The sequence below is a fragment of the Geospiza fortis genome, unplaced genomic scaffold, assembly GCF_000277835.1.
Source record: "Geospiza fortis unplaced genomic scaffold, GeoFor_1.0 scaffold157, whole genome shotgun sequence".
NCBI lineage: Eukaryota > Metazoa > Chordata > Aves > Passeriformes > Thraupidae > Geospiza > Geospiza fortis.
Window position 1 is genome coordinate 6,583,712 of NW_005054314.1, and position 13,816 is coordinate 6,597,527.

The 13,816-nt window shown below is 38.3% G+C and overlaps 1 protein-coding gene across 1 annotated transcript; it reads left to right on the forward strand.

Annotated features, from left to right (window-relative positions):
- Window positions 1–30: 30 nt before the first annotated feature.
- SLITRK4 (SLIT and NTRK like family member 4) lies at window positions 31–8,036 on the forward strand. The gene is made up of 2 exons (XM_005419857.3): window positions 31–335; window positions 1,346–8,036. The coding sequence occupies exons 1-2, from the start codon at window positions 329–331 to the stop codon at window positions 3,907–3,909; spliced, it is 2,571 nt and encodes an 856-aa protein (XP_005419914.2). The 5' UTR covers window positions 31–328; the 3' UTR covers window positions 3,910–8,036.
- Window positions 8,037–13,816: the final 5,780 nt, after the last annotated feature.

Consider the following 13,816-nt stretch of genomic DNA (forward strand, 5'->3'; position numbering starts at 1 on the left):
GGCCGAGGCTCCGCTTCCCCTTCTCCCAGCAAGCGGCCTCCTTGACCCCTTCCTTCGGCCATCAGTTCCTCTCATCCTTCCTTCTCTCCTCCGTGCTTTTCCTCTCCCTCTTGTCCTTGTGTCCTGCGGTCTTTGCTCATCCCTCCTCTCCCCTCCCTTCCAGGACCCCCGGCACATCCTCCACTTGTGTCTCCCTCCAGCCCGGTTCTCCTCCCTCCAGCTGGCTCCTGCTTTCTCCACTTTTCATTCTGGCTCTCTCCTGCCAACTCAGTGGCTTCCTACAGCAGGAAATGAAAGGGACAAGTTGGGAAATGGGGCAAATGGGAAGATGGAATGTGTGTGTGTGCAATGTATTGATTATTGACTGATTTATTAAAAAAAGGGGGGAGGGGGGGAACCCTACCTTATAACTCAGAGGAAATGCTGTGGCTCGAGTTCTTCTGCGTAAAAAATGGCAGTTCAGCTGGCCGGATTATATGCAAAGGGTTCTTATCAATGCAGGAATAAGAGCAAATTACATAATGTTTTAGGGGGGGGAAATAGTTCTCAGATTTCAGTAGTGTCAGACTGCAAATTGTGACTTTGTTTTTTCCCTGCAAGTCAGTGTATTGTTATTCCTGGGGATGGGGCTGTGTGCTTGTGCATGCTTCTTCCATGTCTGAGTGCTTCCATTGGTCACCCAGAGCTGATCTTGTTTAGTGAATAGTTGTATTTCTGCAGTCAGTTTATCACCTACTTACTTAAACTAGATATCAGAAGTGACAGAAACAATGTGTGTGCATGCCTATGTAGCCCTTGAGTGAATATCTTTATCATAGTGATACATTTGTATGTGCTGCTGCTTTATATACATATACTGAGCATTGGCATTGCTTTTTGTGTCAGCATCTCCATCCTTTCTATATTGTGCTATCCCATCCCAGATGTTTTGGCATGCATAACATCAGCATTTGTGTTTAATATCCCTGAAATGCACAGCAACATATGAGCAGTGCACAATTGAGGGGAGTAAATATGCATAAAATTGGAATCTCCTTTGGTTATTTTACTTTATTAGTTATGCATGCTTGGCATGTACAAGAGAAAGAAATACATTTGACAGACCTGAGAGTTATTTGTGTTTCTCTACAGAAATTTACATTCTGTGTTTGAAATCATCCCAGCTCCCATGCATTTGTTTGGTTGTTAAAGTCTTTCATGTTAATTTAAATTCAGTTCTTGTAGTTTATCTATAATACTTGGCAGGTACAGTAGCTCAGTGGTATACAATTTCTAACCCAAGTGACATTTTGGAACAATGTCAACTGAAAAACATTTTCTTTTTCTTTCCTTCTTTCTTCTTTAGATTCTTTATCTTTGTTCAGGAGCCTAAGGTTGCTTGCTGATCATAAGAAGATGATTCTGTGGCTCTTTCTGGTTCTGTTATCTCCAGTTTCTTCTACAACTGCAGATGCTGATATATCTGTGGAAATTTGCAATGTTTGCTCCTGTGTGTCAGTTGAGAATGTACTCTATGTCAACTGTGAGAAGGTCGCAGTCTACAGACCAAATCAGCTTAAACCACCATGGTCTAATTTTTACCACCTCAACTTTCAAAACAACCTGCTAATTATTCTATATCCAAATTCCTTTCTTAATTTTACACATGCAGTGTCCTTGCAACTGGGTAATAATAAGTTACAGAACATTGAGGGAGGGGCCTTTATGGGTCTTAGTGCATTAAAACAGTTGCACTTGAACAACAACGAATTAAAGATTCTCCGGGCTGACACTTTCCTTGGCATAGAGAACTTGGAGTATCTCCAAGCTGACTACAATTTAATCAAGTTTATTGAACGGGGAGCCTTCAATAAGCTTCACAAGCTGAAAGTCCTGATACTTAATGACAATCTGATTTCATTCCTTCCCGATAATATTTTTCGATTTGCTTCTCTAACCCATCTGGATATACGAGGGAATCGAATACAGAAGCTGCCATACATTGGAGTTCTGGAACACATCGGGCGAATTGTTGAACTGCAGCTGGAAGACAACCCCTGGAATTGTACTTGTGATTTGTTGCCTTTGAAAGCGTGGCTGGAGAACATGCCCTATAACATCTACATTGGAGAGGCTATCTGTGAAACACCCAGTGACTTGTATGGAAGGCTGCTGAAAGAGACCAATAAGCAGGAGCTGTGCTCCATGGGGACAGGGAGTGATTTTGACGTGCGCATCCTGCCTCCCTCGCAGCTGGAGCCCGGCTACAGCACGCCCAACGGCCACACCACTCAAACATCAGTGCACAGATTAGTCACAAAGGCACCAAAGACTACAAATCCTTCGAAGATCTCGGGGATAGTAGCAGGCAAAGCACTGTCCAGTCGCAATCTCAGTCAGATCGTATCTTACCAGACCAGGGTGCCTCCTTTAACTCCTTGTCCGCTCCCTTGTGTTTGCAAAACTCATCCTTCAGACTTGGGATTAAGTGTAAATTGCCAAGAAAGAAATATAGAATCGATGGCTGAACTCGTACCCAAACCTTTAAATGCCAAGAAACTGCATGTAAATGGCAATTATATTAAGGATGTGGATACTACAGATTTCGCTGACTTTGAGGGGCTGGATTTGCTACATTTAGGCAGCAATCGGATTTCAGTGATCAAAGGAGATGTTTTCCGCAACCTTACAAATTTACGGAGATTGTACCTCAATGGCAATCAGATAGAGCGTCTGAGCCCAGAGATGTTTGCTGGCCTCCACAATTTGCAATATCTGTATTTGGAATACAATGTTATCAAAGAAATCCTAGCAGGCACCTTTGACTTAATGCCAAATTTGCAGTTGCTCTACCTGAACAACAATCTTCTGCGAAGCTTGCCAGCGTATATTTTTGCTGGTGCACCACTTGCTAGACTGAATCTGAGGAACAATCACTTCATGTATTTACCTGTAAGTGGTGTTCTTGATCAGCTAAAGTCTCTTACACAAATAGATTTGGAAGGTAATCCGTGGGACTGCACTTGTGATTTAGTTGCTTTAAAACTGTGGCTTGAGAAGCTAAATGACGGTATTGTGGTGAAGGAATTGAAATGTGAGACACCTGTGCAGTTTGCTAACATAGAACTTAAGTCTCTGAAAAATGAGATTCTCTGTCCTAAACTTTTAAACAAGCCATCTGCTCTGTTCACTAGTCCCATGCCTGCTGTTATTTTTACAACACCCCCGGGACCAGTCCGGAGTCCTCCTGGTGGCCCAGTTCCATTGTCCATCCTAATCCTGAGCATACTGGTTGTGCTGATTTTAACAGTGTTTGTTGCTTTTTGTCTTCTTGTTTTTGTGCTTCGGCGCAACAAAAAACCAACCATAAAGCATGAAGGGATTGGAAACCAAGAGTGCAGTTCTATGCAACTGCAGCTAAGAAAGCACGATCACAAGTCAAACAAAAAAGATGGACTGGGTGCAGAGGCCTTCATTCCTCAAACCATTGAGCAGATGAGCAAAAGTCATACCTGTGGCTTGAAAGAGTCTGAAACAGGCTTCACGTTTGCTGACCCACCAGGGCAAAAAGTCATTCTGAGAAACATGAATGACAAGGAGAAAGATTTGTTGCATGTGGATTCCAGAAAAAGACTTAGCACAATCGATGAACTGGATGAGTTATTCCCTGGAAGGGATTCCAATGTATTTATTCAAAATTTTCTTGAAAGTAAAAAGGAATACAACAGCATAGGGGTCAGTGGCTTTGAAATACGTTACCCAGAGAAACTGCAAGACAAAAAAGCCAAGAAATCTCTAATAGGTGGTAATCATAGTAAAATTGTAGTAGAACAAAGAAAAAGTGAATATTTTGAACTAAAAGCTAAACTTCAAGGTTCACCTGACTACCTACAAGTCCTTGAAGAACAAACAGCTTTGAATAAAATATAGGTCATACAATCTTATTGCCTACAGAGGACATTTATTTAATGATGAAAGTGCCTTTTGTTGACTTTTAACTTCCAAATACTATATTATATTGATAGGCATAGAGGCAGGTGTATCCAGGGGTGTCTGATTAACTGTAGCTGCGTATGATTTGTCAAGTAGAGGAGAATTTCCTTAATAGATTTTACTCCATAAAGCTCATGCCCTGTGGAATCCTGTAGGGATACTGCAAACTCTATTGCCAAAGGGATGCTTTATACATGTTACACTGAATTTAACCTCAAGAGGCATATATGTTTTGTATCTCAAATGCAAACCATCGTCTCCTTGTGATTTGTTAGAACAAACACAAGAAACCTGGTACTGATATTTGTACTTCAGCTGGGCCCTTCATCCTGCACGTGGATTTAAGTTGGTGGAACTGGAGTAATCCTTTGATTTGTGGTGTTCTAATGGCACTGTTTAAAGCTTACCTGGAAAGTAACAAGCATGCAAAGAGAGAACATTCAATAGTATGTGTAAATTGGTTACATTTATGGGCTGCATCTTGAAACCACTGGAATTATAATGTTAAATTGTGTTTAAAATATACCATGCATTACATACCTATGAAATAAATCTGACCACTTGAAGCATACATGTCTATACAGAAAATTTAAAAAGAAAGAAAGAAAGAAAATAGTTCAACCTGACTTCTGCAGTATTTGTGACATCTGAAGAAAATATTTGATATTTATGCAGAATCTGTTCTAAGACTCATCTCCAATTAAAACTAGAGTTCCTTCTCAGTTACGTGAAACTCTTGCAACCCCAACAGGTTGTCCAAAATTGTCAAAGTGCTTACTGTGTGAGCGTAGCAGAAATTATTTTTGTAATATAATTCATATTTATGAAATACTTTGTATACTACATAGGAAAAAAATATGTACTCCTTAATATGTATTTAATATGCCTGACTTGTTTTCCTGATCACAATGCATTAATCATTCAGTATAAATAAAACCAGAACAATATACCAAACAGCAACCGGGGATGTAATGTATAGCATCATCCAGAATTAAGTGATCAGATAATAATGATAATAATAATAATAATGATAATAATAATAAAATTGTTCTGTACTATTCTTGTGAGATTAGCATATTACCTTATTTCAGATCTGTTACCAATGGTGCATTTTGAAATAGATTGATTAGTTTTTTAGTATTGTGTCCCAGGCTGTTACTTGCCATCAGTTTTCTTGCTTTTCAGGTCTCTACAGCTTAATCTGAATACTTTTCACAGGCATTTACAGGAATTCATTCTGAGGGGAATATTTTTATTGTACATGCAGAAGCTTTCTGTTCTTATCTCTCTGGCTGCTTTTAATCAGCAAAACCTGATCAGAGCAGTGAACAATATGGCAAATCCTGTTCAAAACCACAGTGCAAAATGGATATAGTGGTCTCAGTTCAGAGGACTGTGTAGCTCACAACTAGAGAGTAAAAGCTTGCCTTTGGAAAGCTGAATCTGAATAGCCAGGAAAAAATGTAGGAGAATGGAAAATCCCCATTGTATCTCACTGATAGATGGTACTTTGACATGAGAATGGAGATACATTGGTAAAGCATCCTAGAGCAAATCTATGAGATGAGATTAACAAAATTTCTTTGACTCAATGAGCTTTGGATAAGACCCTCTTATCTCCTTTGCTTTCAGAACCTTTACCCCTCCTTACCTTTTATAATCAATACATTAGTCAATTAAGATAGTAGGATATAAACACGTACATTTTTCATGAATTTGAAGCTAGCAAAAATTAGAGCAAGACTCAATAATAATACTGTGAAGAAGGCTGTGTCAGCTATTTCCAATATAAACCTCTAATTTCAGGGCTTTGTGACACTGAGTTGAAATTTTTATTCTGGAATGATACTTGGCAAACAGCCTGCAGTATATTTTTATCAAAAAAGACAAAAAAAAAAAAAAAGCACTGCTTCTTTATTTAAGGGAAAGCAAACAAAACCTTTCTCTACTTTCAGACATTTGTTTATGCTCTTTTGGCTTAGAAAGAAGATGGTTTTATTATTTTTCTCCATAATGCGTAGTATATACATGACTTCAGATAATAAAATTGCAAGAGATGAATTAATGGCTGAGTTTCTTTAAAAAGCTGCCTCTATCCATGCACAGTAATTAACTTGATTCAGAATGTCATGGGGATTTTGAGGACATGGATACTGCGTACACATGCAGTTCTGGCATAAAAAGCTCCTGGTTGACCAATGATGCAATAATGCATGGCTTAGGTTTGGATGAGAACATGTGAGTTTATTTATTGTCTGTGGATTAAGGAGTGTCTATGTTGCACTGACCAGGTGGACTCTGCTGGCTCCTTCAGTAGGCTGAGGGTGACAGCTCTTGGTCTGCTCTGCACAGAGCTCTGTGGCCTCAAGGATGGGTCCAAGTTCACTGGGGTTTGCCAAAGCAGAAGGTGTCTGACACACTCACTGACATGTCCTGTATGATCCTCCGGAGAGTGCTAAAAATATTAAAAATTGCAAGTAAGGAATTACTTCTAAGTGATGGTAAAACTGATGTGCTTGTGACTTGTGCTGCCCTGAGTCAAAAGAACAGAGATAAATGATCATACCTTCCTAAGCTAAAAAAAATGAGGCTTTTTTTTTGTTTCATTTTGTGTTGTGAGGTTTTCTGGGGGTGTTCTTTCTGGGTTTTTGTTTTGGTTTGGTTTGGTATTTTTAATTTGTTTGAGTTTTTTTGGTTTTTGGAGTGGTGTCTTCTGTTTGCTGATCAAAAGAACTGAACCGTTATGCTGTACCATTACACCGGGTCAGAGTTTTCTGATCACTGAGGCCCCAATTCCAGTAAAGCAATTCACCTCAACATAAGTCATGTGCAGAGGTACTATTCATGAGATAATAATTAGATACCTGCCCAAGAGTGGGGCTTAGCTAGAGTTTTGTCATTGACTTCAGAACAAGCCAGCTCAGAACCATTGTATATAATCCATAGAGCCCAGAGACTCGTCTGGGGTTATGCAGTTGAGTGTAGGTTCACCAGCATCAGTAAAGGTTGCACAATCTGGACCTTCCTGTAGAAATTGTCCCTAAGTGTTTTACAATGTATGGTGCAATATGTAGGCATAATAGTGTGAGTGAAGAATGCAGAAGCTGGCGAAACACTATTTTTCTGTGAAATTGTTACTTTGAATGGCAACCTTAGTGTCAGTTTATTTTCTCCATGTTTGGAAACGGTGTATGTGTCTGCACAGCAGTTTTAGTGTGATGTCCATTCAAATCTCTGGTCAGTCTTTCTGAGAAGGTGACTCTTGGGTGTGGCTTAACGGGTCTGTCTGTTCATTATATTGGTTTGAGTGGCCATGCTTGTAAAATGGCTGTTAAGACCCATAGACATAAACTAAATCAGTGAAGGTGTTGGCATAATCTGTTGTCTCCATTGTATTATAAAGAAGTTTCCATTTTTAAATGAAATCAATAAAGTGTACTCGTTTTCTTGAAAAAGAAAAAAAAATTGTGCAATTTTATCAGAAAGCAAATACCGCGGTGCAAGAACACAAGAACAGGTGATTTATGTTTTGCATTTAGTGTGCAAGATTGACAATAATGCAACAATCTAGTATAAATATATTTTTAAATGCTTTTTTTTTAAAGCCATAATGATGATATAAATTATAAAGGCATGGCCTTGTGAATAATGTTAACAAATGTTTCAGAATCAAGAAAAAACATCCAGAACTTGATGGTGGTATAATATCTATAATATCTTTTGCATGATTTGTATGTTGATATTGTATGAAATGAGCACAGTGAGACTTTTTTTTTGGTTGCATCCAAAGAGTTAGGAAGGAAATATAACAAGAATGTATTTATAATCACTCTATTTTGAAATAAAGTAAAGAAAACAAAATGTATTGGCTTTACCCTGTTTTGATCATTACTATTTTAGGTTAGTTTATAATTAAGGCAGTTACTTATGACATCCAGTCCAATGTAAAACACAGAAACCTATTGTTTATTAATTTTGTTTGCCTTCATCAATATCAAAATACTAGTCAGTGTTGACTTCAAAATTTGTATGAAATATTAATAAAATTGTTTGGTACTATTGTATTTCTGAAACTAGACTTTGTTAAGTGCCTGTGATATTCTCTTTTGGATTATCTGTATATGGATGAGAGAGAATCTGTAAAGCAGTTATGCAGTAATGTTTTCTAACCGTATCAACAATTTTTTCTTTATTTTAGAAAATTTTTCTCATCTTCTGTTGTCCAACAAAATCTTCCTTTCCCCTGTTATGCAAATAATCCCTCCAAAGTCAGTGACTTTTTTTCCATTACTACCACAAGCAGAATTTAGTTTTCAGTTGGATTCTCAGTTCTTCAACCCAGAAGTGCTTAGAGGAACAATTACATAATGTTAGGGGCATTTGCTTTGATTCTGCTCTCTTCTTATTAGTCATTTTCAATAACAAATTTTCAGAGGAAAGAAAACGTAATTTGTCCTTAGAAGAAGCAAAAGCACCAATCCATCTACCACTTCATTTGGTTAGGTTAGTTTTATAACTGAAAGTTGCAAAGCTATCTTTAGGTAGTTTAACTTCCAAATTTATATTTTATAGTTAAAATGGTTTACAAAGCCTCATAAAAACCTTCATGGCAAGGGAGAAGAGCGGGAACAGAATTACATTTAGATTAAACATTCCCTGTTGTGCAGGGTTTAACATGCATTATGATGGTAGTGAATGTGAATAAGAATGGGATATGAAGTGGAAAATCAGGACTTGATACAGATTTTTTCACTCCTAGTTGAAGTGTAACATTAGGAACAAACCCACAGCATTAGTTGAGAAAGGCCTACATATAATATTCCATATAATTTCTTTCTAAAGAAAAACTCGAGAACCAGGAATTAATTATTCATGTTTTGATAATAAGTGTGCACTGCTTTTCTGAATGCAGAGGAACTTGAGAGTTTTCTGTTAATATGTTTTGTCATTATTAGTTTTTATTTCCAATTTCAATTCACCCATCCTTATGTATTATGGTTGATGCTCTGTTGGAAAACAAAAATAAGAATGTTGTTGCTCAGGGACAAACTCTTCTCAAAAATTTACCAATGTAAATCCAGACTGACTGAACAGACTTCAATGGAGTAAAAACTGCTGTTACCCTAGTGAACAAAAAAGAAGGAACTACAAGATCTATCCATCATTGAAATAAAAATAAGTAATTTTTGACTTGAAAAGTAATATAATCTTGCTTTATACTCTGTCGATTTGTGTGGTAAAGCTGTTACTGTTTTCAAACGACTGTAGGGAGAGCAAAGACCAAGTGCAGCCCTGTGTCTGTCTGATGTCAGTGGACCTCTGCAGTGATTCAAGAGCTGTGGGCATCCCAGAGCTGTACTATGGGTACAAAACTATATAAATTTGCCTGTTTATACATACACTTGGGGTAAATCTCACATGAAATAGAAATGCTTTCTTAACGATACAATTTACTTTCTCACTGTAATGGAGCAAAGTTACTCCGCTCTTGTTTTCCATTAAGTAGGGAGTTTATTGCAAATATCTTTGTTTCACTGCTAATTTTATTTGTATTCACTAGCAATACTTGAGATAACTAATTCATTGTCTGAAAGCAGTACATTTCAGTCTGTTATTTTTAAAATACCAGTCACTGGTAACAGACAGATACTGAGTTATATTGAATTTCCATTCCCTAAGTAATAATTCCATAAATAATTCCTCAAAAGCACAAATACAGATTGGATAAGAAAAAAAAAGTCCTAGCTTTTACTAAATCTGAATTTTTTGAATGCATGTATGTAAAGGCTTAACACGGTGTAGTACAACTCTGATGGGTAACAAATGGTACCTTACTTCTTTTTGGTCTTTGTTTAACCAGAAAACAGAAAATGATCTCTAAATGGTTCAGTTGTCATTTTGTAACAGTAGAGTAACAAAGAATATTCCTAAATTTCCCTCATCCATGAGGATTTCATTTCTTGGTTTAATTTCATGTGGTTTCCTGGAAATGTGTGCACTATGACCTTGCAGAGCATCCTCCCACTCCATGCTCTCATTTCTCCTTCAGTGAGCCAGTCCTTTACAGCTGAAGGTTTTTCTGGGCTTGGGTTGATGGCAGTTTCCAAAGAGGCACAAGAGTGGGATTTGTCAGTTCCTAGAAAACAGCTAAAAAAGGCAAACTAAGAGCCTGTCCTGGATGGTTTCTGAGTCACGTCAGATGGTGTATGATCCAAAACAGAAATGTAGGAAATGGTTTAAGGTTCTGTTGGGAAGTTTTGTGCTGAGCTTTTGAAGCTGGACAGTTGTGGCTTTCCATGACTTTAAGTTGTGCAGTGTAAAGGAAATGTGGTTCAGTCAATTGAATTCTGACTGTGGCTAAATCCTGCAGACATCTGCACCCACTTACCTGAGCCAGGCTTTGGTGTCACTGTTCACTGAAAAGTCATGCACAAATCACTCAGGTTAAACCAGCTGTGATACAGATTTCTCAGGGATGCTTTTAAGGATGTGGATGCATTTTTGTGCACACTGGGGGCTGTTTGTGTGTGGGGTCAGTCTGTGCCCAGTGTTTGCTGAGCAGTGGCTTTGGTAGGGGCTCTCTTCATGTGCTACATTAGTGCTCACATCTGAATATGAGACACTGCCCAGGATGCACATCTCAATGAGCAGTCACTGAGGGCAGCGTGTTTTGACAGATTTTGAGCTCTTCACTGCAAGAAACTGCTGGAAAGGATATACCATACAGCAGATCTTCTTGCTCCCTGGCAGGATTTCATAGACCCTGTTAGTCCTTCTCAGCAGGGTATTCTTGTCTATACACTGCAAATAAGGCTCCAGGTCACCAGTCTCGTGTATGTGCAGTCTGTGTTTGCTTATACCCAAAAATAGTTTTGTGGAGAAGGGTAGGAGAATATTTTCCTCTTTTTTCTTTTTCTTTTCATTTCTTTCCTTTTTTTTTTTTTTTTTTTTTGAAAAGTCTAATGGGCTGAATTTGAATTTTTCCAGATTGAAAAAGAAAAATGCAGGTATTTTAAAGAATGGTCACATTGTTGGTTAATATCAGTACTAGTAAAGTATTTTGCTAAGAGAGAGAGGAAGAAAGCAGTTGTGTTTATATTTTTAGCATGCAACTTTTCAGCTTCCATTCTTGGGTTAGAATATGCCCCTGGGTCCCAAGGCACTTAGATGTGCAGCTCAGGACACAATGCAAAGATTCATCCTCAATGTCTTTCTGCCTTTTGTGTGGTAGGAATGAAATGCAAGGTTTTGAATGTTCCCTCTCTGTTTGCTTCAATGGAACTTACATCAGCAGGCATTCCTCAGGACCAGACTTGCAGCTCCTGTTGAGTTGTGCCTGCAGTTTGATGAGGTTGGTTAGCAACAAGAGTACAAATCTCATACAAGGGGTGATCTTTTGGATGAGGTTAGCACTTTGAAATAACTGGGGTTCATATGGCTTCCTTCTTAAATATCAACATGTCATTGCACTGTTTTGTACTTATGAAGATCTTTACTTCTATGATCAGTTCAACAAATCAGTGGTTTTACAAATATGATCAGGAAATTGGGTCCAAGTGTCTAGAAAAAAAAGCTTTGCTTTTAATTCTCACGTTTCTTAAGAAAATAAAGAGCAAAAACATCGTGAATAACCTAGACTTAAGGTTTCTTTTTGTTCAATGAAAATTACTTTCACCTTAATGAAGTGAAATATTGAGAAAGTACAAGTGAAATATTTAGGAATTAATTTGGGAAAATTTGGTTTGTGCCAACAAACGAGGCCCCTATTTTGTAATCCTTTCTCAAGAATATAAGCTGTGGATACCATAAGAGGTTTTATCTTTTAAGTAGCTTCTCCTAGAATCTGGAGTTTCATTCAGCTGTTGGAGCTATGCCATGAGCATGATTTTATGATTTTGCTGTATTGGTCAACAAAACAACAGTGTGATGCATTTTCTCTGTGTAGCTTTGTCAAGTCATTTATACCACTTATGACAGCAAAGCTAGTAAGGATTATAAATTGTAAAGTGTGTTGGTAAGGATTCCTATACATTTGTAATGTGCTTTCAAAATGAAAGCAGCATGCAAATGATGAGTATTATCAGCATACAATCCATTTCAAAAGAGAAGTAGCACTGTACTCTGCACAGAGCTCTATTGTTCAGCTTGAGGAATATCATTGAGAGTGGATAAGCTGTGTTTTCCTCTTTGTAGACTTTTCTTCTTCAGCTGTTAAATAGACCTGTTTACTCTGTACAGAGCAATACAACTCTGAGCCATCTGCAAGAAGACATGTAAGCCTGGAAAAGACAGGCAAATACATTCCCTCCCAAAAGAACATCTGCATTATAATAATAAAATCAGTCATATTTTCCAGTGTCATTGGCACCTTTGGCATTTTTGCTATGCTGACAAGCTGTGGGACTGAGATGTGGAGTTGGCCTCAGCTCCTGTTTCCTTTCTCCACACCAGAATTCCCTGTGACATCACACATGGCCAAGGTCAGTTTGCCCAGGTGTCTTTCAGTGCCAAATGGGGCTGGGGCAACAACATGAATTCACACCCACTCTGCAGGCATCTGCAATGAGCTAGAACTAGAGTTATCATGGGCTAGATACACTCAGAGGAGCATGGCAGTGACCTTTGCCAGAATGCCTTCTCCTTTACCCTTTGAAGCACATACCTGTGCCCTGGCCCGCAGCATCCTTGGGCCAAGGAACAGGGCTGCAGCAGGGCTCAGTAACATCCTTCTTTTAGCATTGCAGGGGGGAAAAGTAACACAAGAGCTCTGCAATCAAGAATGTAAGACTCTCCTTGGCTGGCTGCTATTCAAACTGTGGGCTAGTTCCTTTTGCAAGAGGAGAAGTAATCATCACTGCTGGATCCAGTCTAAACACTGGGGACCAGGTAGGAAGAACTTGTTTGACCAAATGAGGTTTCCCCCACAGTACAGCTAGCCCAGGTTCTCTGTCAGATGTGTGGAGACACAAGTTTTTCCCTGTCTGTAAATAGTATACACTCAAACTTGTATTAACAGTTCTAATGGTTTGGTAATGTGCTACACAATACATGTGCATGTGCAAAATTGCATTTCCATGTGGTAATGCTGAGTGTCACTGGCAGTAAATGAGCACAACCATCTTTTACCTCAAAACCTATTGTGGTGGCCAGATTCAGATTGCTTTGCCTATTACATGTGCTTCTTGTAAAATAGTTTATTTTCTTAATGACAACACTCCCTTTCTTTTTAACAGAGAGAGAAGGCTTTCACCTTTTTCTTTTTTACCCATTCCTCTGCAGCTGGAGTTCTATTAATCCATTTCCAACCCACAAAGAACAAAGAAAAATCCTCTACAGGAAAACTCCACTTTATGTAACGCACTGAAGATGGCACTGTAGTAACAACTTCATACTGTGAATGATAAGATATGCTTGTGTTTGTTACTGGGAAATTGTGATTTTTTTATTTATTTAGCACAGCTAACATAAAGCCAAAGGTCAGTTTAATGCAGCACCACCCAACACTGCTACTGTAATTAAGGCTGAAGAAGGGTTTCTGTTTACTTGGATTTATCACAAGGAGACTCCAACTCAAGCCAAACCATGTGGAATAGTTTATAGTTGATCTTCATAATGAGAGGAGTTTTTTTGTTAAAAAAGAAAAAATCCAAGGAAAACAAAGAAAATCCTTTCTGTAAAGGATATCTCCCCATATCTGTAACCTTTACAGGCCATGTTAAGGCATATTAACACCACAGCAGGTCTCTAAAGACCCAATGAACCTTGGGGCCTTCATGGCTTCAGTTGCACTACACAAATCTTCCAAAATTCAGTTTCCTATAGAGATTGGAGTCTTTAATTCATC